The 27,154-nt window shown below is 36.1% G+C and overlaps 1 protein-coding gene across 1 annotated transcript in view; it reads left to right on the top strand.

Annotated features, from left to right (window-relative positions):
- Positions 1 to 22,335, top strand: part of UHRF2 (ubiquitin like with PHD and ring finger domains 2) — a 74,587-nt gene extending 52,252 nt beyond the window's left edge. Inside the window, exons 6-15 of the mRNA XM_079926561.1 lie at positions 3,711 to 3,851; positions 4,115 to 4,222; positions 6,837 to 6,941; positions 9,643 to 9,749; positions 12,976 to 13,138; positions 13,832 to 13,972; positions 15,909 to 16,002; positions 16,331 to 16,488; positions 19,850 to 19,948; positions 20,968 to 22,335. Of these exons, the coding sequence (XP_079782687.1) occupies positions 3,711 to 3,851; positions 4,115 to 4,222; positions 6,837 to 6,941; positions 9,643 to 9,749; positions 12,976 to 13,138; positions 13,832 to 13,972; positions 15,909 to 16,002; positions 16,331 to 16,488; positions 19,850 to 19,948; positions 20,968 to 21,114 (1,263 nt within the window). The 3' untranslated portion in view covers positions 21,115 to 22,335. The remainder of the gene's footprint in view (positions 1 to 3,710; positions 3,852 to 4,114; positions 4,223 to 6,836; positions 6,942 to 9,642; positions 9,750 to 12,975; positions 13,139 to 13,831; positions 13,973 to 15,908; positions 16,003 to 16,330; positions 16,489 to 19,849; positions 19,949 to 20,967) is intronic.
- Positions 22,336 to 27,154: the final 4,819 nt, after the last annotated feature.

Here is a 27,154-nt window from a genome sequence, read left to right as displayed (position 1 = left end):
TTCCCAAATACTCTATACCCTAGCCAGATTAAATATCTTTCAGCTTCTTAAATAAGTCATGTTCCCTATCTTCTCTGGGTTTACACTTGATGCATTTTCTTCTTGGAAACATTTTCCTCTTTGCGTAACTTCAGGATGATACTCATCCTTCAGGTTTTCACTTAAGTATGACTTCAACTGGGAAGCCTTTGTAGATGGTTCCCTCTACCCCTCAGTTATTTTAGATGTGCCTATTGAATGTTTTATAATGGTACTTAACAGTTAAGTGCTTCGTACATGCAAGACACTAATAAAGTGCTTTGTATGGATTATCATACATAATCATATGAGGTTAATAGTAGAACCAGGCACCAAGGTCAAATATACTTGCCAAAATCTATACTTCTACTGAGTAGTGTTAGCTACAAAGAGAAAGGATTAGAAAAGAGACTGGGGGGAAATGTTCCCAGTTAAAGTTATAATACGCTTCTTAAGATGTCATATTAGGAAGTTTTTTCTTTTTAGACTACGGTTCATGTTGTTAGCATAGAGGATTAAGTTAAAGAGATGACAGACTGTACTCAGAAATACTAACATGACCATTACGTAGCTGATACCATTGTGAAGAATAGATTGTTCTCCATTCCTTTGGTCTCTCCCCACCTGTTGGGAAGGTTGTTGTATTACAGCAGAGGCTGTGTAGGGGTGGGGGAAGAAGAAAAAGGATACAACTTCTTCCTTTAACCCTCTGCCGCTACTTTGCATGGTCACACCCTGTATTTTACCATCACCAGTAATTATATTTCCTCTGAAGTCTCATGTGCTTCTTCCTCTTTGTTTCTGTGGATGATGTGTTGCTTCACTAAACACGAACCTTTCTTCCTGCTCTCACAGTTTCGTATCCTTTTGCATTTTGAGGAACTTCACTCTTGCAGTTAATTCCTCTCCTGAATTGCCATTACTGGGTTATTCTCATTAGTATCCTAGAATCTCTTTGTTTTCACAACACATGCACATACACACTCTTTCCTAGGTCCCATTTCTCCCACCTTTGTATTGTGGGAGAAAGCTGCCCACTTCCTTGCTTCTCAGAGCTGTCACCACTGATTATTTCCATTTGCTCTCCTCCTGTCCATACCCCAGCACTCCAGTCTGACCTTCCCTCTCACTACTCAACTATATCTGCTTATATTAGGCTTACACATTTTATGTTGCCAAACCCAAGGGTCACTTCTGAGTCCTCTCCTTACTGTCCTGCTTACCTGCTAACTCTGTTTTTGTAGTTGGTATGATATCATCTAATCTCATTTTCTTCCAGCTTCACCGGCCTTTCCTTGGTCTCTTGTTGGTTTTCTCTCATCTACCACATTTCAGAGTTTCCCAAAGCACTACCCATGTTTTCTCTCTTCATCCTTGCTCCCTAGATGACCTCATGTAATCATGAGACTTTAAATACCAAGCAAACAGCTTGGAATTTATATTTTCAGATCTAGTCTTCCCTGAGCTTTATATTCCCTATATTCAACTGCTTGCTTCGCTAGTATCACAAAACTAGTGAGTCCAAATAGAGATCTTGATTTCCACAAACGTGTCCCCTAAAATCCCACTCCTCACCTAATTTTCAGTAGGTAATACGATCATCTCATCCACTTGTTGAGGGCCAAAAAGCTAAACACAATTTTGATTCTCTCTTCTCCCCACTCACATCCAATAACGCATGAGCAAATCTTACAGTTCTCCATAATGTTTCTCTACTCTCACCACCCAGTTCAAACCACTATCTCTACCCTGAACTGTATAGTAAATGACTAACTAGTCTTGCTTTCACATTGTCTACCAGCTATCCTTCGTGCCACAGCAGCAGAATGATCTAAGTCCTGAATCAGGTTACTCACCTGTTTAAAACCCCCTAATGTCTTCCTGTTGCGTTTAGGAGAAAATCTCAACCCTTGCCATCTATGACCTGCCCCCGACTACTTTTATGTTCTTCAGAACGTACCATTCCTTACTATGCCTCAGGACATTTACATTTAACGCCTCTTTGCCTGGAATGTCTTACCTGGCTTCTTGATAGGAATCTCAGCTGGAATGCCTCCTCAGAAGCTTTAACTATTGTATCTAAAGACACATAACATTTCTAATCACTATTACCACCCACATAACCCTGATGTATTTCCTTTATAGCATTTACCACTTTCTGAAATTGTTTCATTGTATGTACTAGTTTTCCTTAACTGTTTACAAATATTTTGATCACAAACATTTATCCCTACCCAGTGCCAAAATAGTGCCTGGGTTCTTAACAAACCTGATGAAAAGATGGGTCCCAGGGATGACTATAACTAGAAGACTGTCTTAGATTACTCTGTGGAGTATTTCTACATTCATGTCGAGGTCCTTCACTTTACCTGGAATTCCTTAACCTTAAATCTTCTTTACCACTTCTCCAAATCATGTTGTCTGATATTTAACCTCTGAACTCATTTTCTCATCAGAAATAATATCTGCTTTCACCGTAAGATCTTTGATAAAATTGTAGTTATAGGGTTAGCACATCAGGTAAAATACAATCTTTCTTACAACAAATTAATTTTTGGAAGCCTTCCTGATTTCCAAATTAGTAGGGATTTTACTTGATAGTATTTATTGCCGTATCATACATAATTTTACCTTGAATTTGTTTCTGTATCTCACTGCCCTAATAATTTTCTCAGGGACTGAATTGTTTACATGTCTCATAATTAGGCAGTCAAAATTAACTAGTGGGTACAGGTGTCATTTTCTTTACTCTGTAGGCCACGTGGCATAGATCATTATAAAATGGGAAGCATAGAAAAAGAAATCTAAGACTAATAGGGGAGTGGCCAGTTGATCTTTGGATATACTCAAAGTTTCCATTTCTTGGTGACTCAAGAATAGTCCCATCTCATTCTATAGACATACTTATGCTTTGCTTTTTAGAAATGATATAAGGCAGATTATAATGGTGTACAAGTTACAGTAGAATGACCAACTACAGATAGACTAAAGGACAAACAAGTATAGAGAATTGAAATTGAGCTAGAGATAAAGCTAATATAAGCAAGCATCCTTGAATCCAGTGTACTTGTTATAATAAACTATACTTTTTGGGGGGGGACATTTTATTTGCAACAATATTCTCTAATTAGAAAAATCATAAAATATCTACAGAAAGCTTTCTGGAGGTAATATGTGATTTTAGCAAGGTGACAGGACACCCGTTCAGCACCCGTTCAGCACGCAGATATCAATCACATTTCATTATGCCTGCAATTAGACTATATACATTTTTGAATCTGAGAGTTCTAATAACCAATTTAGATGGGGAGATGTATCAGTTGCATGGATCATTGTTCAGTCTAGAATCATCTATTCTTACCACTTTTGCTTTAATGATAAAAACTTTAAATGAATAATTTCCACTCTGAGGATTAGTGATAAGATCAGAGTTTATGGTGCCATTTAAATTGGACAGCCTTGTTTGGCTTTTGCACTGCATTTGAGAATTTGATAATAAAATATTTTAAGTTCTCTAAAAGAATGACAAGTTTTTTTCGGTGAGCTTAATCATGTAAATATTTTGAAAAGCTTAATACTGAAATGCTAACTGAAACTCTGTAAGATACACCAAGTATTACATCTTAAAACTTGTTCTAACCTAGAAAGGCCATCTGTTATTGGCTTTAATATAATATTATCAAAATTCCTTTTCTACTTTTTTTTTAAGGTATTGTCCTTCCTGTAAAACTGATTCTAGTGAAGTTGTAAAGGCTGGTGAAAGACTCAAGATGAGTAAAAAGAAAGCAAAGATGCCATCAGCTAGTACTGAAAGCCGAAGAGACTGGGGCAGGGTAAAGAAGGAAGTTTCTTTTTCTTCCTAGTTATAAGGTTTATAACTGTGACGCAAGTTACAGTGTTTCAGTTCCAATAGTAGTAACGGTATAAATGATGTTACGAATCTGAAATATTAACAAATAACCATATTGATTAATCATATAAATTGTTAAATATTAATCATATAAATTGTTTTTATTTTATCCACATTTTATGGGAATTAAGGGCTTTCTTTAAGATTTAACATAACTGATTTCTCAGTTTGTTCGGTACCTTGTAGGGAATGGCCTGTGTTGGTCGCACTAGAGAATGTACTATTGTTCCTTCTAATCATTATGGACCTATTCCTGGAATTCCTGTTGGATCGACTTGGAGATTTAGAGTTCAGGTATGTTTTAAATTAGCTTAGTTGAAAGGGTAAAATTGGGTATAGTTCAAATTGTAGCAGTGTTGATTGATTCTAAATGGACCAACCTAGGTAGTATCACATGGCATTCAGTTGTTAGAATGAAAGATTTCCTGTAGGATGGGTAGACTCTTGCTCATAGCTTAGCAGACAGAGGAGCACACATCATGGAATTAGGCTTCCTCTAAGCCTTTGAATCACTTCGTTTTACTATTCTGTTATAGTTATGGTAGTTAAAGTTATTAAGTGTTCTGAAGAACTTTTCTTGCCAAGAATTTAATATTTGAAATAGATCTTTAAGTCACGCAGTAAGTTCTCATTTCATGTCATTGATCTGCAAGGAAGCTCACTTAGGGTGTTTTCTTTGGGGATTATCCTCTTGAATGAATGTTAAGATATTGGTTAGAGGAAATGTCAGATAATCCAAGGATTAAATTACTTCTCTTTTCCTCTTGAAGAAAACTCTTGTACTTTTCTAATTTCTTCTTTAGAAAGGTAATTTTTTCGTTATGGAAAATTAGACCATTGCTTAGACCATTGATAAAAATTTTAAGATTAAAATAATGTAATACATATACATAGCATGGAAAGTTAAATACTAGAGTATGATTTATATTTTAAAAGCCTACCCTCTTTTTTCACCATTTTCTGTTTCTAAGAGGCAATCACTTTAAAGTTACTTTTTCTGAATTTACCTCCTTATTTATAAATAACATGTTTGTGTGGCTTTTGTCTTTATATTTTGGTTTTATTAATCTCTTTCAATGGAAGACAACAATTTAGTTTAACACACTCTGTCCTCTCATCCTTGCAATGGTTATATCATAATTTTGAATAAATCAATTTTCAAGGCTTATATTATGACTTTGGATCTATAAATACAGTAAAAAAAAAAAAACTGAGTTCAGGCATACCTCATTGCATTGTGCTTTGCTTCACTGTACTTCACAAATACTGTGTTTTTTACAAATTGAAGCTTTTTGGCAACCCTGTGTCAAGCAAGTCGATAGGCGCCATTTTTCCGACAGCATTATTTTTTAATTAAGGTGTGTACGTTTTTTAGACATAATGCTGTCATACACTTAAGACTACAGTATAGTGTAAATATGACTTTTATATGTACTGGGAAACCAGAAAATTTGTGCGACTCGCTTTATTGCAATATTTACTTTATTGTAGTGGTCTTGGAACCAAACCTGAAATATCTCTGAGGTATGCCTGTACAATAATAAATAAGATCTATTTTTTATACTATGTATTATTTATAATATTTATATATGAAATAAAAATTATAATAAAATACACTTAGTGTATTTTTAATTGCCTTGTTCTTTGTTTGCTTCTTTTTTTTGTATGCCTGTCATTCATTCCCAGATTGTAAAAGCCTCATTAATAATGGTGTAAGATGACTGAGGTCATTGGCCTAAGCATTTAGGAGGACAGATTTGCAGTTTAGGAAGTAGGGAAGATTCAGCATGATTTATTATCGGGGTTGGTGAGGTTGAGAATCAAATGGTCCTATGCTCTAAAGTACCTAAGTGTTTCCAAGGCCTAAATCCAGGTTCTGTTGCTCTTATCAGCTTCTCATCAACTTCTAATGTGCCTCTTTACCTAGCCCACTATACAGGCTTGGATTTACTCTGCTAAGAACAGTTGTGTGATAAACAAATGAATTAGAATACTTCTCTTAGGGAGTTTGAAGTACGCAAAGGAGTGACACTTAAGTTTAAGTGAGCCAGCGTTGAAGATACATGGGGAAAAGTAGTAGGCCATTGAAATAGAAGAATTGCATGAATAAACTGAAAAATGGGTAGTATGTTTATCATTGAGTAGTTGGGCTCAGATGTATAGGCTCCATAATGGAGAAGCTGAAGATAAGGCTGGGAAAGTAGATAGCAGCCTGGTTGAGAGAGGGTAATATGTAATACTTAACTTGGGCTTAATATACTATTAAGACTGTTTAATACATGTTAAGCAGTTGGAAATTAAAAGCAGATATGTTCTTAAAAGGATCATTCTGTTTGTGATAGGTAGAATGAGTTTGAAGGAACAAAACTGCTGGAGGCAGTGAAAAAGGGTATGTTTTAAGTATTCATACTCAAACTAGGCTTATATCAGTGAAAGTAGAAAAAGATGGTTTTGAGAGATTTAGGCGATCAAATCAGCAATATTTGCGACCAGATGGGTTTGAAGAATACAGAAGAATGAGGCTGAAATGACTCTTGCCTTTTTGACTTGGCTAGGGAACAGTGCCATAATGAAAGATGAGAAATGAGAAAAAAAGAGATCTAGAGCACTTATAGTAAATTATTTTTTGCCCAAACTGAGCTGGAATTACCAATAGACATAGGATAATAATTATTTAATAGTTATTTTGAAACACAGTTCTAGGCCTGAGCAGTTTTAAGAGTTATCAGTTCAGTACCTGAAGGATATATAGTTGGGGAGAAGTAGTCTGTGAGCAAAACTTAGAATTCTGTGTGATATTCAGTTCTTAGTTGAAGCTTTTAGGATACAATAACATATGTGAAACCATTTTGTAAACGTAACTTAACGAACTGTTCAAAGGTATTTTGCGTCTCTCTTGATGCTATAGGTGAGCGAAGCGGGTGTCCATAGGCCCCATGTTGGTGGAATTCATGGTCGAAGTAATGATGGAGCTTACTCTCTTGTCCTGGCTGGTGGATTTGCGGATGAAGTAGTAAGTCATGATACAAACTTGTTCTTTAGAACCTGTCTTGATCATTCAGTAAAATACAGAAGCTTTGTCCAGGATAAATCCCATCTCTTTTAGCATCGTTTTTATGTTGAAGTAGTCAGTTTTTTACCAGTTAAAAAGTAAATCAATTGGCAGTCTTTAAGCTTTGTGTGTACTGATTATTGCAGTGAAAATAGTCACATTTTCTTTAGAGCTCATTTTTAATTTTGGACTCATTTACATTTTTTTTTCATTTTTTTCATCTTTTTTTTCATGTACATTTTTAATAATTGTCGATTGACATGTAGCATTAGAAATAATACAGCGATGTCTTTGCCCTTTATTCAGGTTCAGCCAGTGGTAACATCTTGCGAAACTGTAGTTTAATATCACAACCAGGATACTGACATTGATACATTCAGGACACTGAACATTTCCCTTACCACAAGGATCCCTCATGTTGCCCTTTTTTAGCCACCATACTATATCTGCTCCCCCAACCCCCCTTAACCCCAGACAACCACCAATCTGTTCTCTGTTTCTATAATTTTGTCACTTCAAAAATTTTTACAAATGAAATCGTATAGTGTATAACCTTTGGGATTGGCTTTTTTTCACTCAGCATATAATCCTCAAATTGTGGCATGTGTCAAAAGTTCATTCCCTTTTATTGCTGAGTAGTGTTCCATGGATATAGGTGTACCACAGTACAACCATTCACCCATTGAAGAACATCTTGGTTATTTCCAGCAAATAATGCTGCATTAAAAATTGTGTACAGGTTTTTTTGTAAATATGAGTGTTCATTTTTCATTTCTTTGGGATAAATGCCCAGAAGTGTAATTGCTGGGTTGTATGGTAGTTGCATGATTAGTTCTTTAAGAAACTGCCAAAAAAAAAAAGGAAAAAAAGAAACTGCTGAAGTATTTTCCAGAGTGACTGTACCACTTCTTGTTCTTATCAGCAGTGTATGAGTGATTCAGTTTCTCTGCATCCTCACCAGCATTCAGTGTTGTTGCTTTCTTTTAGCCATTCTGATAGGTATGTAGATATAGCTCATTGTAGTTTTAGTTGACATTTCCCTAATGGCTAAGAGTGTTGGACATGATTTATTTATTTGCTATGTGTATATCCTCTTGGGTGGTGTAGCTCTTCAGGTCTTTTGCCCATTTTCTAATTGGGTTGTGGGTTTTGTTTGTTTTTACTGTTCATTGGATGTGTAGTTTGCAGGTATTTTCTTCCAGTCTGTTTCATCCGTGTGCTTTCATGGTATAATGATGAATTCAAGCATAGATAATGACATAGAATTTAACTATTTTTACATGATTATTTGCTGCTTGAAGAATAATCAGAAATGTTTTTGTTCTTACGTTTCAAACACTGTTGAACTTAGGTTGTCCCTATTATGCTCTCTCCTACCTAGTTCACACTACTTTTTCCTTTATAGCACTACCACAGTTACAACTTTAAAAGTCGACAAGGTTATAAATATGAGCATTGTGAAGTCAATCCAGATACCATTTGGAAGACTGTATCTGATCAATTTAAGAAGTATTCTGGACTGTTTTAGATGTACTTATTTATTAGAATCCTTCAAATGGAGTATACACTGAAGATGAAATTCCTTAACACCTTATTCTTTAAAATATAGACCTCAATTTTGGGTCAACAAAGTGAATTGAATGAAGGTTTTAGGACATATGGAAACACTTAAAACCATGAGATTTTAGTTATGACTTTTAATCAAAGGAAAAACTAGATGCAAAATAATTGACCTTTATTACAAGCAAGAATTAAGTAGAGAAAACTTCATTATCTTAAGTTCAGTCTGAACTAGTTAAAATAATATTGCATTGAAGAAGAACCACTACTGAGATAGTGTTAGAATTAATTTACATACTGATAGTTACTTTTCTCGGTTTAAGTACTGAATTAGGCAAAAACAATAGCAATATAAATTTGTAGCTACTGGTGGAGCTAGTTTTTAATATCTTCTTTGGGCGTGTTTTTTTTCACATTTAGTAGATGCTATACAACTTTTAGTATCCAAATTCTTTTCTAACTTTCTTCTTAATGATAGGTAATTGTTTTATGCCAATATAATTTGAGTAAACCCATGGACTGTAAAATGTGGGGAACTTACAATGCTGTTACGATTTTTAAGTTTGATATTTAGCAGCAAACTTGGATATGGTGATTCACTTTGTTATAAAGCAGAAACTAACACACCACTGTAAAGCAATTATACTCCAATAAAGATGTTTTTAAAAAAAAAAGCCTTGGATATGGCATAGATTGCTGTTGGGAAATCAGTTTTGGAGTATTTATTAAAATGGTGCCCTGTAAAGAACCTACAAATTAATATTGATAAGTTGATTTTAATAACATTGAATTAAACTAAACAATACTCCCAACCCATAAGACCTTATTTTGTAACATTCTATAAATTATTTGTATAAGAATAGCTATGTTTGGAGGTGTTGGAAGCTATAACTTTAAAATGAAATCTTTAGATCAAGTGATACAGCTTGAAGGTATATTACACACAAGATTGCATTTTAATTTTGCCTTATTTTGGTAGATAGATACCTTGAGAGAACATGTCAGCTTATAACATCCGAACCAAAAGTTCTGACTCTGAAACAAGAATTGGTGAATTATACCTGGGTTTAGGTGTTTTAATGCCAAAAATGTTCTCCTGCAGGACCGAGGTGATGAATTCACATACACTGGGAGTGGTGGTAAAAATCTTGCTGGTAATAAAAGAATTGGTGCACCATCGGCTGATCAAACATTAACAAACATGAACAGGTACTCTATATTGTTAGTTTGTAAAGACTGTTAAGAATTTGGGCTTTGTGTAAAAGTTGGATTATAGGACTATAATTTATAACTTACACTGTAGAGGAGAATCTTAAATTGTGAGTTAATATAGCTAAAATATAAATCCTATTACCTGATTAGTATATAATTACTTATAAGCTTCCTAACTTATTTCTTAGTATCATTTTTTTAAATGACATAATTCCCAGTCTTAATACATGTGCTTTGCATTTGGAAACATGTTGAAACCTTTAAAGGAAAGGAACCTATATAATTTAATGAAATTGAGGACAAGGTGGCTTATCTACTACCACATTGGTCAAAGTTATGTTCTACTAAACACAGATTTATCTTTTAAAGTGACAAACTTCTTTTTAGAGGAGACTAATGTGAAATAGGGTTATGTTTGGGAGCCACATTTATGTGCATAAGTGAAACATCAGATAACTTAATCAGAACTACACAAGGTGCTTTTAGGATTTATGATAAAATGTCTTTTATCTGTTAAAAAAGAGAATGTTTAGGTACAAAAGAGCCACCTTGTGCTGACTTTATTCTATAGAAATATTCATGATATTCCAGCTTCCATGGGAATAGAAAATTTAATAACTTCAAAATGTTTTATTTTGTAAATGCATGCTAATACCAATAATTAAGTAACCCAAACCATCAGATACCAATGACCACATTATAACCTGTCATACTGATAATTTTGTGATCATGAAGTTGAAATTTTTTGTATCCTATTATTAAGGGTATTTTGTGGAATACTGAGTAAAAGTGAGTATTTTTCGCTTTCCTGAGTCTAAATCACTCAGTTTTAAGTAGTGTGTCCTTAATTTCTGATTACCATGTGAAGTAAAGAATATACTTTATGATTTCAAGACTTTGTTGCATACCAAGTTACATAGAATCTGTTTTTATGTCTTCCTTCTATATTATTTCTGACAGTAGGATTATTTTATTGAACCAGCAGAGGAGACAGGTCAGATTTGCTGGTGAAACATTGCTGAGGTAGGAGTCCAGCCCCTACGCAGTCTTTTTCTAACAAGAAAGCAACTCTTTAGGAAGAATGATCTTAAAAGGAATTAGAAATATTTCGATGTGTATTGTCAATGAAAATGTATCTTGAATTTGCAAAAGGGCTTTTCCATGTTGTCAAATCTGAAAATTATATTTTCCCTTTAATAATAAGATTATTTGGCTTGAATGAAACTTCCTTTGTAACTACCTGCACTTGTAATGTACATGATAGATTCTTGTCAAGCTTTTGAAGAATCTAATAAATATACCCTGTTTATCATATGTCACAATCTCAGAAAATAATTGACAAGTAGTAAAAATGTTTATATTAATAAGGAAGGTAGTGAAAATGAAATAGAAACTCAAAACAATTTAGGATTGACTTATCACGGAGACTAACATTCCTTCAGGTAATTTATACATGAAGCTGTGAGTACACCTTGTGATTGTAAAGGCCTCTTAGGCAAAGGTACCTATATGTTTTATAAACACGAAAGCTGAGGTGAAAGCTCTGACCCATAGTATACTCTTTCCTGACGTGTATATGGTCTAATTCCTTTTTTGTTTCTCTACTAAGAGGTAGTTTGATACCTGCTTTTTGCTTTTGAGAAGTTTGTTCCTGTTTCTTCTCAGCTCTTCCACTTTATGAAACTGAAGAGGGCAGCAGGTAACCTGGCCATCCTTTATCAGGGCGGTTAGAGGCAATCGATTGAGCTGTGGATAGAATAATGGAAAAGCCTTGTTGTTTTGCCTAGTTTCATCCTCTTGGACTCTTTACACAAACTTGAACAGACTGCATACTTAGGTGAAACTAGAAGTGAGTTAATAATTCCAGTTAATGGTGCAGTCATTATGATGGAAGGTACCTGTGAGCACCAAAGCATTCCACTCATAATGGGAAGATAGTACATATCTCTTTCTTAGCTCTTTAAGAGGATGAAGTATATGTATCTCAATAGGTATTCCATAAATAATACCAGCCCTAGAATTGATGGCTACATTTTCTTCTACCTCAGAGTTTTAATTCATCTCCCATTTGAGATAAAAAAGATAACTTGGTGACCTTTAACTCTCTGACCATGTCTATTAAAAAAATGTTTTAACAAAACACTTAAGTTCATTTACTTTAACTATGATAGAAAGATTATAGTAGATTAGTCATTTAGTCTTAAGGTCTTTTGTTTGGGATTTTTTGGTTTGTTTTTGAGCTTGCATAAAAAGAACTATACCCTGAAAAAGCATGTTGTATCATATCTGATTTTACCAGATTTGAGGGGAGGGTATCTTTTTTTTAACCTTAAATGTTCTTAGTGGATTCTTCTCACTTAGGATATAGGTGTCTTAGAGGAAAAATACTAACTTTAAATACATTCTAGTTTGTCTTTTGGGGAGCAGGACTAAGTTTCCCCAAGGAAGGTCTTCTAACGTCTATTAACCTTACTGATTAATTACTACTAGGTGAGTACACATACTAAGGAAGCTTCAGCTAAATCCAGTGCTGCTTCCAGCTCAGTGTTCCTCCTTGTTCATGTGTCATCAGTAAAATGTAGTGATCTTGAGCAGCCAAAAATCTTTATTGTCATGATTTAGCACAGGTATTTGAATGCTTCAGTTTTATTTACACTTACCTTTTTACTGGAAGTCTTTAAAGGATATTCTCATATTAAACTTGTTCTTATTATCTTCTAAACTTTAAGGAATCTCTATTGTCTGGAATGTGGAAAGTAGACCTAGAAAGGTCATTCATACCTTGCTGACAAATTTATTTTTCTGGATTTCTTTCTACATTTTTCCAGCAATTTACCTCATTCCCTTATCAAAAATAACTATTACAACAATCACTTGCTTTAGTTTTCCAACTTTCTCCCTTCCCTCAACAAACGTTATTTAAAGAAAATTCCATGTATTTCTAGTTGTTTTCTATTATACGTGGCACAGATGTTATTACTTTCAGAAGAACCCTACAGGCTATCTGAGAACCAATCCCCTGGCTTGGGGGTGACATCAGAAAACTGATTTGTCTTCTCTGCTGGTGGGGGAAAGCATAATCCTATTATCTGGAATAATATGGAAAGAATCATAGAATCTTAACCATCAGGTAAGGCATAATTCACCTTTTAATTGAGCTAATGATGCGATTATATACTTGAAGAAAGATTACTTGGTATAAAGACTTTGTTTTATTTTTTAGGGCATTGGCCCTAAACTGTGATGCTCCATTGGATGATAAAATTGGAGCAGAGTCTCGGAATTGGAGAGCTGGTAAGCCAGTCAGAGTGATACGCAGTTTTAAAGGGAGGAAGATCAGCAAATATGCTCCTGAAGAAGGCAACAGATATGATGGCATTTATAAGGTGCTCTATCTGGCATGACATCTTGTTAGTCATTCTTCCTGGGCTTTCAAGACAGGGTTGCCACAGGGAACTGCTCTACTGTGGGTGGGCTAAAGGAAACAATAGATCATCTTGGTTGGTCTTTCTACTTTTTCTGGAAATACAACACGTACAAAACGATCTCGTAATTTTGACACTTGTCTTTTAAGGCTTATCTGAAGTCCCTAAAGGCAGAGTTATGTTTTGGGTTAAGTTTTTTTTACAAGTATATATTCTCTTATGATAAAACTGTTCAAATAACTTGGCCGTTGTAGATATTGATTCTTATATCTTCCAGAATGATTCTAATTTTAATAGATTTTTTGAAGCGGAGCACATCATAATTTTGAAAATAGGTTGCATTCTTTGTTTTAAAAATGAAGACATCTACTGCCACCATTTTTATCTACTATTATGCAAAATTCTATTAATTAATGAGCATAATCTTGCTGCTACTTCAAATTTATAGCAATCTATACTTAACGGGAATTATCATAATTAGGAAATAAGGTCAAAACAATATTTAAGTGCATATTTTTTACTTACTATTACAGCAGAGCAAGTATCTTTCAAAGTTGCATTTAGTTATGCCAAGTTTACTTAAAACACTAATATGACATTATAAATAAGTCTGAACTTTACATTTCAAACTAGTACTGAAATATTACGATTTAGGTGGTGAAATACTGGCCAGAGATTTCATCAAGCCATGGATTCTTGGTTTGGCGCTATCTTTTAAGGAGAGATGATGTTGAACCTGCTCCTTGGACCTCAGAAGGAATAGAACGGTCAAGGAGACTATGTCTACGTTTACAGGTTAGATTACATTTGTCTAGGCTACTTGTATTTTCATAAAAACGTACGCCTCTGTACTATCTATGTGCCTTAACACTGGATATAACCCACAGCAGTTGGTCAGTGGACTGTAAGGGGTGAGGAATGAGATCATGCAAGTATACGGAAGGAAAAGAAGTAAAAAAGTAGCATCCTAGGTGTCAAACTGCCCTAAGACCAAGAATTGTGCTTGAGGAAAGCTGGGCTTGACAATGAAATGTAAAATGCAGTTGACCCTTGAACACCATGGGTTTGAACTACATGGGTCCAGTTATACATGGATTTTTTTCAATAGCAAATATTTCAGTACATATCTGTGGTTGGTTGAATCTGCAGATGCGGAGAGCCAACTATAAGTTACACTGGGATTTTCAACTTGAGAGGATTGGCCCCGCCCTAACCCCCTATGTTGTTCAAGGGTCAGCTGTATTTCCAGTTCAATCTGGACTTGAAGTATGAGGGAAAGGGATACCTAAAATTTAGATATAAGAGGCCTTGAGAAGGGAAGTTTATCCTAGAGGGCACAGGGGGTGTGTCTCTGGTAGGGGAAGGGGGGAGGTGGCTTATAAGAGTGGTCTGCTTTCTACCCTTCTCACTTTTCCTCACCCCTTTTCTCTCTTCCCCCTCAAAGCTGCTTCCTTGTCCTGTCACCACCTTTAGTGCTTTGCCTTTTTTTTTTCCCTTTGCCCATGCTCAGCTGTTAACCCATATAAGACTTTGTTGGTTTTTTGTGCATAATGGATGGTATGGCTACATTTCCCCTCCACTGCCTATACACCCTAGACTTTGTCCCTGACACTGACTTCAGAGCATGGTTTGAGTTCATCCTCCATCATTCCCCATCGCTGTGCTTCTCGTAAAGACTACCAGCTTTGTCATTTCCCCTGGCTCTGCCCACACTGCATGTGTAGGGGCTGAACTATGGGCAAGTGTCTGACCACCCAGGCAGGTGAGTGTGTCTCTTCTAGTGCAAGTCTGTTTCTGTTTTTGTTTTCTTTTTAAACTCATAGAATTGTTTAAATGAGACCCATCAGCTGCTAAAATAACTGTCAAAATAATTCCTTTTTTAACTAAATATTTTTTAAACCTATTGTTAAATCCATTTTCAAAGGATTTTTTTTTTCAGGTCTGCTGTTCAGCAGAGCAGTGTTCTAGATAGGTTAAATTTGAAACAGTTGAGCAGAACAAAGCATATAAGCCAGTCAGCTATGATGAGTTAATATCATTGATGAGGCCTGTATAACATATTGAGCTTTAAATATGAGTGATATCACAAAGCATGTCCAAAAGAAAGCATAGCCAATAAAACACAAGGGTAATAGGGTAGAATTTATCCCTTAAAGCCTAACCTTTTAGTTGATAAAGAATTCAGTAATTTAGTGGCTTTAGGTCTTCTAAAAGCTCTCCCACCCCACCCCACCCCTGCCTCTTAATTTGGGGTGATAGAAATTTGGCCCTTCATGGGGTTTTTTGTTTTTAAGATTGGCTCCATAACTTAGTGTAACGCCAACTATATGAGTATCATCTATTGTGCTCTTTGGTTGATCTTCACTTACCTTCATATCTAATTCTACTTTCCTTTCTTTCTCAAACTTTTTAAGCCCCCTAGTCACAACTCCTAAAAAGTTCTTTCCTCTTTTTGACCTGAAACTAAGATCATCACTGATCTGAAACTAAGATAAAATGGAATATCTTTAACAGTCAAAGCTACATGGTTTTACACTGAATTGGGGATTTTTAATAGTCTTCTGTCCTTTTAATTCTGTTTCTTTAAACGTCTGTGTCCTTTATATAAATCTTTTCAATTTAGGGAAAGTATAGATTCCTCCCCATTCCCCTTTTTAAATTTCTGACAAGGATCTAGAACCCCTCTTCTCTGTGAAGCTTAAATCTACATTGTACTTTTTTCCCTCGTCAGTATCCAGTAGGTTACCCTTCAGATAAGGAAGGGAAGAAGACTAAAGGACAGTCAAAGAAGGCCAGTGGAGCCCCAAAAAGGCCATCTACAGATGGTAGGTAATGATTGCAGGACATAAATCTGAATAACATAGTTTCTAATAAAGAGAAATATTAAGGGAGTAAATTGAAAACTCATAAGAAATTAAAAGAAAAATGAAGGGTTTTTTTTTTTTTTGGTGGGGGTGGGGTGGGGTGAGCTTTTTGTGTATCTTAATAGTGTCAGAGCCTAAACAAAGTATCCTAAACTATATGGGAAAGCTAAATGCTGCTCTACCCTGGTTATCTTCATGCTAAACATAATTGGTGCCAGTTTACTCTTTCGTTTCATAGTTCTGCTTAGAACCACTTGTAGTGTGCTGATGTATTTTTAAATAAATCTAGATGATTGTCCAAGTGCCTCCAAAGTACCGAAAGCATCAGATTCAGCAGAAGCAGTTGAGGCTTTCCAACTAACCCCTCAACAACAACATCTAATCAGAGAAGATCATCAAAACCAGAAGCTATGGGATGAAGTTCTTGCATCTCTTGTGGAAGGACCAGTATGTAAATATTTTTTAATAAGTTTCTAATATTAACAAATGATGAAAAATATTTTCCCTATGAATTATCATTTTCACAAGTCAGTTAAAACTTGGTCCTTTTATCTAATCTTCTCACCCAGTACGGCCACCTTTCAGAAATGAGGCAGCACTTGATGCTTTTAAATTGATTTTTGTCCTCTTAGATGTTGGTTTTTTGACCTCTCTGTGCTTGAACTTGATCATTTATGGTGAGGTGCTGTTCATAGGAAGAATTTTCAGTTGTGGAACACATTCAGTTTAATCTAAAATTCATCAGGAAAGTTTTGTTATAGCTCAAAGTTACCTGATAGAACAAGTCTTAAGCAATCAGCATAATTTTCAATGCCCACATGTTCAACCTAGGAGTAAAATAAACCAGCATTTATTTAAGTATTTCATATGTTTTGGATTTTTTTTCCTTTTTTTTTGGTAATGATAAAATTTTTAAGTGAAAAGGAATTTCAAGGTTAACTGACATCTGGGTTTTGTGTTAAGCTGTGTTTTGCAATGAAGCTTTCTTATCAAATCCCAAAAGGTAGGGGTTTCAAATGTAAATTGTCTGTTCATTCTTTGCTCACTGTTCTTATTGTCTCTAATTTTGCTTATAAATTTGATTCTTTTGTTTTCTTAGATATTAGCCCCTTGTCATGTGTAATATCGGTACTCTTCTGCTTTCTTCAAAAAGAAAAGCTGCTGTTGTGGGTGAGGTCTAGTATCCTCTCTTGAAATTCCACTTTGTCATTTTTTAGTAATTTCTTCCTTCCAATGTTTTCTTCATTTTTCTGAGTACGTTGGCCAGAACTTCTTGTGTGTCTGAAATGGCGTTAATGCGTATCTATATGCCCCTTTTATGTGCATTTAGAGGGAACTCTCATAGTTTTTATGTTGCTTTTTGTTTGACAAATAGTCATCATTATGGAAACATCTTCCTGATACAGTTTGTAGACTTAGAAATGAATGAGGTTTATCAGATGCCCTTTGGATTGATACTGGAGGGTTTTTTTTTCTTTGTTTCGTCTATAAATGTGATATTTTGGATTGTCCTTGGGTAGAATGAGACTTACATGTTTAGAGGACAGAGAAAAGTGAGTTAGCTCTGTGAGAAGTGTTACTTGCTTTTTAGCCAAGAGAACCAGGTATATGGAGAGTCTGACTCTGGTACGTCAGATTCTTTTTCACTTAGAGCAAGTAAGAAACAGCAAGCAGTTGTTGGTCATGGTCTGATTATTTTCTGGTTGGAGAGGATACAGCTAGTTAGTAATAACTCAGGTGAGTTCCAGCTGTGAGTGGGCAGAAGACAAAGTAGCATATACAGTTGAAGGATAATGCCACCTGAGTGCACGTGGAAGTTCTCTTTTGCGCATCTGTTGTCTGGGTTGGACGTGTATTAGGCTTCAATCTGTGGCTTTTCATATACCCTGTTTATCAATTTTAACAAATCATTGAAGTGGTCAAATCCTGCGAGACTTGGTAGGTATGTGCAAATCAAGTATACTTTTCAACCTCTTCTTTCAATGTAACTTTTATGTGAAAGTCACCAACTGACAGTTCTCAAACAAACAGAAACAATAAAAATCCTGCCCCTGGTGGCAGGATCTTACATACCTATACCTAGGTCAGGTGACTGTGACATTGCTGCTAGTGGTTACTCTGAACATTTATGTACTATGGCCCTGTGTAGGTTTCATGCCCTTTCTTTTCAGATAAATCAGGAACACATTTAGTAAGCCAGAAAAATCAGGTTTTGGCCAGCAGTGACTTTTAAATAAATGCATATATTACATATGTATGCTTATATCCAAACACCTTCCCAAGGCCCTATATGATCTGGCATCCATCCCTACCTACCTCTGCATTCTCCTCTTGCTGCTCTCTCAGGCCCAAACTGCTTTAGCCACAGTGACATCTGTGCTATTTAAACACACTCAACCTGTTCCTGTTCCTAGGCCTTTACACATATACCGTCTCTCTGACTAGAATTCTCCTCTCTGTATCTTCGTGTGGCTCATTCCTTCATATCTTGTAAGTTTCTGCAAAATACTACACTCCTCAGAGAGGCTTTCCCTGGCTATCCTTTCTACAATAGACCCTCCTTACTCTTGCTTTAATTTGCGTTGTTTCCTCAGATACTACTATCTGAAGCTGAGTTTTTAAAAATCTGCTCTCCTAAAGGAATATAAAGTTCATGAGAGCAGAGACTTGGCCTTTTTATTACTGCTATGTAGATGAGTGCCTGGCACATTGTAGGAAATCAAAATGTTGATACTAAATATGCTCATATTACAGGCACTGTGGAGGTACTGGGGAAATATCAGTCATTAACAAAGTAGTTTGTCAGAGAGAAGGTACCTGGTATTAAAGTTAAGTTTTTTCCGCATCTCCCCCTAACTGGTATATTCTTCTAGTGTGTTGAATAACACTTCATTGATAATTCATTTGAGCTTTATAATCCATGCTTAAAAATAAGTTACTATCAAGACATAACTATGAAATGGAATCTTTGGGTTTTTTTTTTTTTACTTGAAATTCCTGTAGATTCTACTTTTTTTATTAACATAAAGAACAAACATAAAATATACTCTCCTACTACCAAAAAATAACTGAGTGGAGGATTATCCTGGTGACTATTCAAAAAACTACTTTTCCTTCTAGGTTAAACAAACAGCTTGGATAAGATGGAACCCAGTAATGGCTTTTGAAGATTATAGACTACCCATCTGATCATGTTTGCTTTATAAAGCTCGACCTTCTGTAATTTAGTCCCAATTTGAGTAAACAGTAGCACCAGGAAAATATGGGATTTGGGGATTGGGGCAAAATATCACAGAAAATTATTCTAGGTAAATAAATACGTTGATTCTTTGGGGTCTTAGATACTAGAGTATTATTGCCAAGTGCTTTTATCTTTTTAAGCATAAAAAATAAGTATTGAAGTTTTGTAAGAGAAAAAGATTGAATATATATAGATACATTAGAATACCATGGAGCTTTTTGAAAATAGATCTGTATGTAATGACCTGAGACAGGCTGTTCATGATTTTTTTAAGTGAAAAATAGTAATCTCTGGAATATGAAGTTTACTTTTTAAAGCCGTATGTCCTGACTTTGCAACCTTTGCAACTCAGTCCTAAGATTTAAAAACTAATGTGTCTATCTTATGGATGGGATTTCTGCAGTTTGCTATTACACATTTGCTTGTAGTTACAATCACTACTTGATTTTTTTTCTTAATAGAAAACATACTGAATGGGATTGACACTTTTTTCTCCAATTATTTGGAATTCTTTTAATATATTATGAAATGCTAACCTTTTTTTCTTCTCCTTGGGTACCATTCTAGAATTTTCTGAAAAAATTGGAACAATCTTTTATGTGTGTCTGCTGCCAGGAGCTAGTTTACCAGCCTGTGACAACAGATTGCCTCCACAATGTCTGTAAAGTAAGTAGAACTCCTTTCTCATTTTCCCTTGTTAGGCCAGAAGGCACACTAACCTCCAAACCTCTTTTCAGCACGCGAACAAGCATTTTTTTCATGAAGCAGAATAGATAAGGAACCTTGCTGGTTAGGAAGCATTTAATTACATCTTGGTGGTGAATCCATGTTTTAATTCTATAGTAATTCAAATCTGTATAGTCTCAACATTCTATCATGTTTGAAATTATTGAGGAGGGGTTGAAATAGAGAAGAAAGTAACGTGTTGTTGCTATTTTCTGTTACAGCTTACGTATGTTTCATATATTATAGTGCAAACTGAAATAATTTCGTGTACTTGAGGGGACCTAGAACAGATTCTGTCTGGCAGCATGCCCAGAGGAGTTGAATATTGTCTTATCAATGCGGTGTAAAAGGAATTTGAATTTCAGTCAAACCAAGGTTGGAATCTTGTTCTAGTGACTGGTGGTTACGTGCCCTGACCTAACTTCTGAACTTAGTTTCTTTTGTAAAATGGAAACCGACCTTCCACATAAGTGTTAGTATGTGACCTTGAGTCAGTTAAGTAGAGCTAAATATATTTTTGGAAAGCACATTATACACTGACTTCATAAAATAGATATAGTTTTAAGCAGGGGATTCCTGAGTTGTTTTTCTTTTGTGCTCTATCAGGAAAGATCAGGATTTAAAATCCAGCCTAGAAGGTGAGGCTAGTGGAAACATGCAGAATTCTAACATTCATTTTTACTGGATGAGGAAATTAATGTATACAAAAGTGGTCATTTACCTGAAGTCTCACAGTATGTGTTAGAGGTGGAACTAAAGCCACGTCTGTAGGTTAATTTTCATAGTGCAGATTCAGGCCTTGACAGTTGTTCTTGTTTTATGTTTCTCTTGTTGCCAAACAGTAAGTTTCTAGTTCTGTTTAAAAGCCTAGGTTGTTGAGTACTTTCTATATGCTTTACCCTCAGATGAAATGAGGTGTTTTTTTATTTTGTTTCATTTTGGTTCTGGTTTTGCCTTAGGATTGCTTACAGCGCTCCTTTAAGGCTCAAGTGTTCTCCTGCCCTGCTTGCCGGCACGATCTTGGCCAGAATTACATCATGATTCCCAATGAGGTTCTGCAGACTCTACTTGACCTTTTCTTCCCTGGCTACAGCAAAGGACGATGATTTGTCTACTTCTACTGTGTTGCTCCCCGTGGCTTTTTGGACAATAAAGAATCTAAAATGGTTGGGGTGGGGGGGGGTGGAAGCAATGGTGGACCATATCTCTCACGTTCTGAAGCAGCTAATCCTCTTTCCTACGTAGCCATCATCTTGTGTGTGTAGTAAGAGGCCCATTTCTCAACTGTCTTTTAAATATCAAAAGGTAGTTCTTGTCAGTTTAACAACTAGTTTTAATGAGTAAAAAAGTCAAAGCCTCAGCTCTAGTTGATATCCAAGTTATGATTTATTTTGCAACTACCTCAGGACAGAAAAGATTTATGGGGATTTTTTAAATCATTGATAATTAGTTAAATGAAGTTTTAGCTACACACTGCCTCCCAAATATTAGTTGTGCCTGGTTCATGTAATTTGATTTTCAGAAAAGGAAGTGACACTTGAGATTGTTGGAATGAACGCAGCTTCTGTAGTGTGCATAATACATTTTTAATGTCTTCTTCCATTACAGTGTGTGTTTTGCAGGACAGGTTCATTTTTTTTAGCCAATTTTGTGAGCTCCATTGTGCTTTCTTCTGGTGTTTTATGCAAGCTGACTACTAATGAAAACAATATGAATGCATTGTTGCTGCATTAGTGTAATGTGGTGTGGTTTTGCACTTAAAAGAGGTATTCAGATGATCTAGTTGTAAATGTTCATGTGAAAAGCCTCTTCTGTACTAGTCAAACTGCTTTTAGTGAGTCTCACCAGTGGTTTTACATCTGCAGAGCATTGAGGACTGGGCTGACTTTTTGAGAGGATTGAAATTGCTTCATATTGTGATCCTAAATTTTATATTCACTATATTCCCTAAAATATACCTTAATAAATATTTTATGACCAGAAAAATAGTTCATCTTGTTTCACTTTTTTACGTTTGTCTGGCTTATATTTGTAGGTGTTTTTAAGAATCAGTCATTTCCAGAGTATTTCATTGTGTGTTTTTACTGAAACATTTTGCACAATTTTTTACTCTTAATTTTTGGTATTGAGAACTAGTATGAAATCTTAAGCACTAAGGGACAGATTTCACCCTGGGTTTGATCTTTTGGGTTGTTTTTAACTGAATGGGGAAAAAGTTTCAAATTAAGAACCAAGTGACTATTCTTTTATTTATAACAACCAAGTCTTATGTTCAATTTAAGCATAATCAGTGCTACTTATTTCACAAACCTGAGAATATTCTAAAACAGTTCGAGTTTCTGAAACTAAATTTTCATAAAACTTTTAATATTATCGAATCAGTTTTCCTACCCCTGAATTCAGAGCCATAAATATAGCCAATATTTATTGAATATTTGCTTTGCATTTGTTCATGTGTGTTTATTTAATTCTGACAGTCCTAATAGGCAGGATTTCTTATCCTCTTCTTAAGGATGAATATCAAAGGCACAGAAAGGTTAAGAAACTGGCCAAAGTTCATAGGGCAAGGAAGTGCCAGAACAGTGCTGTAAACAGGCTATCTGAGTCCAGACCTGGCAATCTACTTCTGGGCTATGTAGACTCTCACATTTGAATATAAGCCAGACTGGTTTCAGTGCTTTTCCTGCATTCAGTTAAGCTCAAAAGCAGCTCTGGGAAACACAGCACCGTGATTGGAGCTACTGTCACTTAGGGCTAGTTTTAAACATTAGAATCATTTTTATTTTGAAGAATCAAATTTAAATTAGATTGAAAATGAATCATTAAATTGCATCATCTAGTATTTTATTTCCTCTGGCATTGGCCATATCGCTGCATGAAGGGTGGAGAATACCTTCCAGTTTCAGCTACTTGAATTTGTTCTACCACTTTTTACGGAAATAAGGAATTCCCACATTTATGCTATATGTTGTTTTAACTTTGCTATAAAATGATAGATTATGAAAAAAAAGGTGATTACAGCTTAACATGTTCGGAAGTGTCAAGAATGTCCCGAAGCTAAACAATTTTATATTACTCTTAAACTTTTTTCTAAAGACTTCAAGTTTTTTTTACATAAATATTTCAGTTTGTATCTAGAAGATACAGACTTTCAGAAAGCATAATGTTGTCACAATATGTTGTCACACGTGTAAAACAATTTTTTAACTAATTACATCATCAAATCTAGTAAATATTTGTTCGAATTTCCATTGTTTCAAATGTCATACATGGATATTTAAGTTTGCTTTAATCAGGATCCATATAAGGACTTTACATTGTTACTAATTGCTATCTCGTAAGTATCTTTAATCTGTGTATATCCCCTTAATCTTTTTTTTTCCCTTTGCCTTTTACAGTTTGCATTTTGAAATGTTCTGGAGCCTTTCAAACAGAATAGATTTTGCCAATTATAACCATGTGGTATAGTTTAACCTGTTTCTCTTTATTTTCTATAAATTGGTAGTTAGAATTCAAGACTGACCAAATTCAGGCTTGAATTGGGTGGGGGGGGCGGCGGCAAGACTTCCTCATAAGTGGTGTGGTCATCCTTCAGGAGGGTGGTACATAATGTCTTGTTGTCTCTTGGGCATAAGTTTGAAAGCTGAGGGTTTTACTGGATTCTATTACATTTAGTAAGTTATACTGATTGCTGAGCACTTAGCCACTTTCATAAGGGTAGGAGTTTTCTTTTTTCTAGTTAGAGTAGGCAGATCCTCTAGTTTTAGAACTCACTTCTAAATAATATGGTTCATTCAACAAATATGTGCATGCTAGTATGTTTAAGGGTATTAGGTAATCTTTTGGCAGCTGGCAATCAAAAACACCCTTAGCTGTCTTACAACCCTGCTGTGACAGTTTGGCTAACATAAAGGGGCCCTGCCTATATAAAGCTTAAAGCTTTGGATCTCAGTATAGATCCTACTTATAAGAGCTGGGGATCTGCTCTGACTTGCCCACTGTCTATTTCTCTTTGCGCACCAGGGACGAAACCTTTCCCCGTTCTTCTTCAGGACACCCTGAAGATAGAGCTCATTACTGCCTACCTGTCTGATTTGTCTGTCTTAATTTGAGGAAATAACTTGGTGGCCCACTCAGCAACAGCTCACAGTAAGAAGAGTTATCCTTACTTGTCCGCTGACTAGTCCCCACACCAGACCTTTAAATCTCTGAAAGAACTGATATTTAGTAACCTGGGTTAATCAGACGCTACACAGGAAAAAAAAAAAAAGATTAAACACCAGTCACTGGACACAAGGAATCAAGAGCCAGCTAGAGGGACCAAGCAGGCCGACCAAATGATTTATTGAAAAAAATGAATGAAAGAATAAGAGTTTTACGACTATATCCTCAAGTATGAAATTGCATAGTATTGATAGAGTAAGAACAAGCTGCTGTGCAAAGAGTAATTTGAGATTAAAATTCTTTGAAATAAACATGACTGTGAAAACAAAATGCAACAGACAAAACAGAATGGACACTGCCAGAATTTGAATGTATTGCTGAGTAATCCATTATATGAGTATCCTGCAATCTGTCTATGCACCTCCTGATGTATAGGTTGTTTCCAGGATTTCGCTATTATAAGGCAAGCTGCTGCAAACCTTTGTCTTTCGAAAATAGTTTGACATTTCTTATAAAATTAATTACGTGCTTAACATACAACCCATCAATTTCATTAATATTTATTCAGGAAGAATGAAGACCTATTTCTAAAGCAGTTTGTACCGTTTTACACTGCCAGCAGTGTATGAAAGTTCAGGTTGCCACAATCTCACTAACTCTTCATTTTGTTCTTTCATTATAACCATTCTGGACAGAGGGGGCGTGTAGTCTCTGTAGGAGACAAGAGTGGGTTGAAAATTTAGTGACCAGAACGACTGTAGTAGTCATTTTTACTTTTCACCAGGTATTTCTGGCTCAAGTGCACGTGTTAGGATTATACATCCCAACCTCCTTGTGCTTGGCCAGGGCCACGTGACCAGCTTGTCAGTTAGTTGTATCAAATGCTATGTGTCACTTCCGAGCAGAGCATTTCATTGCCCTCCAGAGTTTTCTTTCCCCTTCCATGGAGACCAGTAGCATCTAAATAGAGCTTTTCTATCAGAGTGGGGTCCCCAGCCAACTTGTGATGTACATGCAACGTGAGTGTGAAGTAAATTTTAAGAGCATAAGGTTTTTGAGTCGCTAATACATGACCCAGCCTTTCCTGACCGATAGCATTCCTAAATTCCTCAGCCTACCAGTAGACATGAAATTGAATTTAATTGATCTTTTTAATACTTTGGCACTAGAACGTCTGCTGTTTTAAAACTGAATTCTTTACTATCCAAATTGATTGACAAAGCTATTGATAAATTGGTTGGTGGCATGGTAGGCAACCTCCAAGATGGTCCCCAGTGATCGCTACCTCCTGGGCTTCATGCCCTGTTGTAATCTACTCTCTGTGAGTGTGGGCTGGAATGCTTTTATTCAACTCATGTAATGTAGTGAATAGAAGTGATGGGATGTCACTTCCAAAGTTAGATACTGTGGCTTCCACTTGGGCACCCTCTCTTGCTCAAGAGAGGGCTCATGTGGCAAGAAACTGATGTCTCCACCCAACAGCCAGTAAGATCCTGAAGCCAGAGGAGGTGAGTATGGAACTGGATTCTCCCCTGCTTAAGGCTTGAGCCTCCATGCTTTCTGTTAAGAAGTATCCTGTTGGGCTTCCCTGGTGGCGCAGTGGTTAAGAATCCGCCTGCCAATGCAGGAGAGAGCGGTTCAAGCCTTGGTCCGGGAAGATCCCACATGCCGCAGAGCAGCTAAGCCCGTGCGCCACAACTACTGAGCCTGCATTCCACAACTACGGAAGCCCATGTGCCTAGAGCTCATGCTCTGCAACAAGAGAAGCCACCTCAATGAGAAGCCCGCACACCACAACGAAGAGTAGCCCCCGCTCACCGCAACTAGAGAAAGCCTGCACTCAGCAATGAAGATCCAGTGCAGCCAAAAATAACTAAAAATTAAAAAAAACAACAACTGTTATTCACATTGTTCTTCCCCTATGGGTAATGTGGTGTTTTTCTCTAGCCTCTTTCAAGATTTTTTTTTGTCTTTAATTTTCAATTATGATGTGACTAAGCATGAGTTTCTTTAGATCTGTCTTGTTTTGGGTTCATTCAGCTTCTTGAGTCTAGATTATATCTTTTGTCAAATTTGGAAACTTTGCAGCCATTTTTTCTTCGAATGTGATTTCAGCCGTGTACTTTTTCTTCTCTCCTTCAGAACTTTAATGCCATGAATGTTCGTTTTGTTGTTGTCCCACAAGTCTCTGAGATTCTGTTCATTTTTACTCACTTTATAGTCTCTATTGTTCAGATTAGATTAATTCTTAGTGATCTGCAGGTCCACTGATAATTTCCTCTGCCATCTATATTCTGCTACTGAGCCCATCGGGTAAGTTTTTTCTATTTTGGTTATTGTATTTTTCAGTTCTAAAATTTGTTTGGGTCTTCCACATATCTCTTACTCAAGTTTATATGATGAGTAATTTTGTACTGGATCCTGGACATTTTGAGTAATATGAGAATCTTATTCCTATTTAAATCTTCTATTTTATAAGGCCAACTGTTTAGGTTCAGCGGGGTTCAGGCCCACTTTTGTGGTTCAGTGTCAATTTTCAAAGCCTCTGCGTTGCTATTCTGATTCACCTCCACTTGGATGCTACCCAGAAACCAATCTGAAACCTCAGCAGTAGTCCACCCATAGTTCACTTTGCCATGTTGATTATGGTCAGTTTCATGCATGGTCTGCTTGAGGGTCTGCCCAAGACTTCATTAATAGATTTAAAGGAACCCTTTCTCCAGCTTCTTTCTCTCTGTAATCCTCCCTCAACCTCTAGTTGGGATGGTTAAGATGCTGCCTCTTTGCAGCTGGTCACTCAGTACAGGGCAGGGATGGTCCACAGGGCTCCTCCCCACAGTCTTGGCCACATCTAGTGAGTATGGGGATGGGTGTTCACTTGGAATGGGGCAGGTATAATCAAATGGATTTTTTCATACAGGTCACCCTTTTCCCATCCTTTGGCTTATGAGAGCAGGCTTTTTGTTTTCTTCATCTGTATCC

The sequence above is a fragment of the Stenella coeruleoalba genome (assembly GCF_951394435.1).
Source record: "Stenella coeruleoalba genome assembly, chromosome: 7".
In the NCBI taxonomy this organism is placed as follows: domain Eukaryota; kingdom Metazoa; phylum Chordata; class Mammalia; order Artiodactyla; family Delphinidae; genus Stenella; species Stenella coeruleoalba.
Note: the sequence above shows the minus strand (reverse complement) of the source record. Positions and strands in the feature narration are given on the sequence as shown.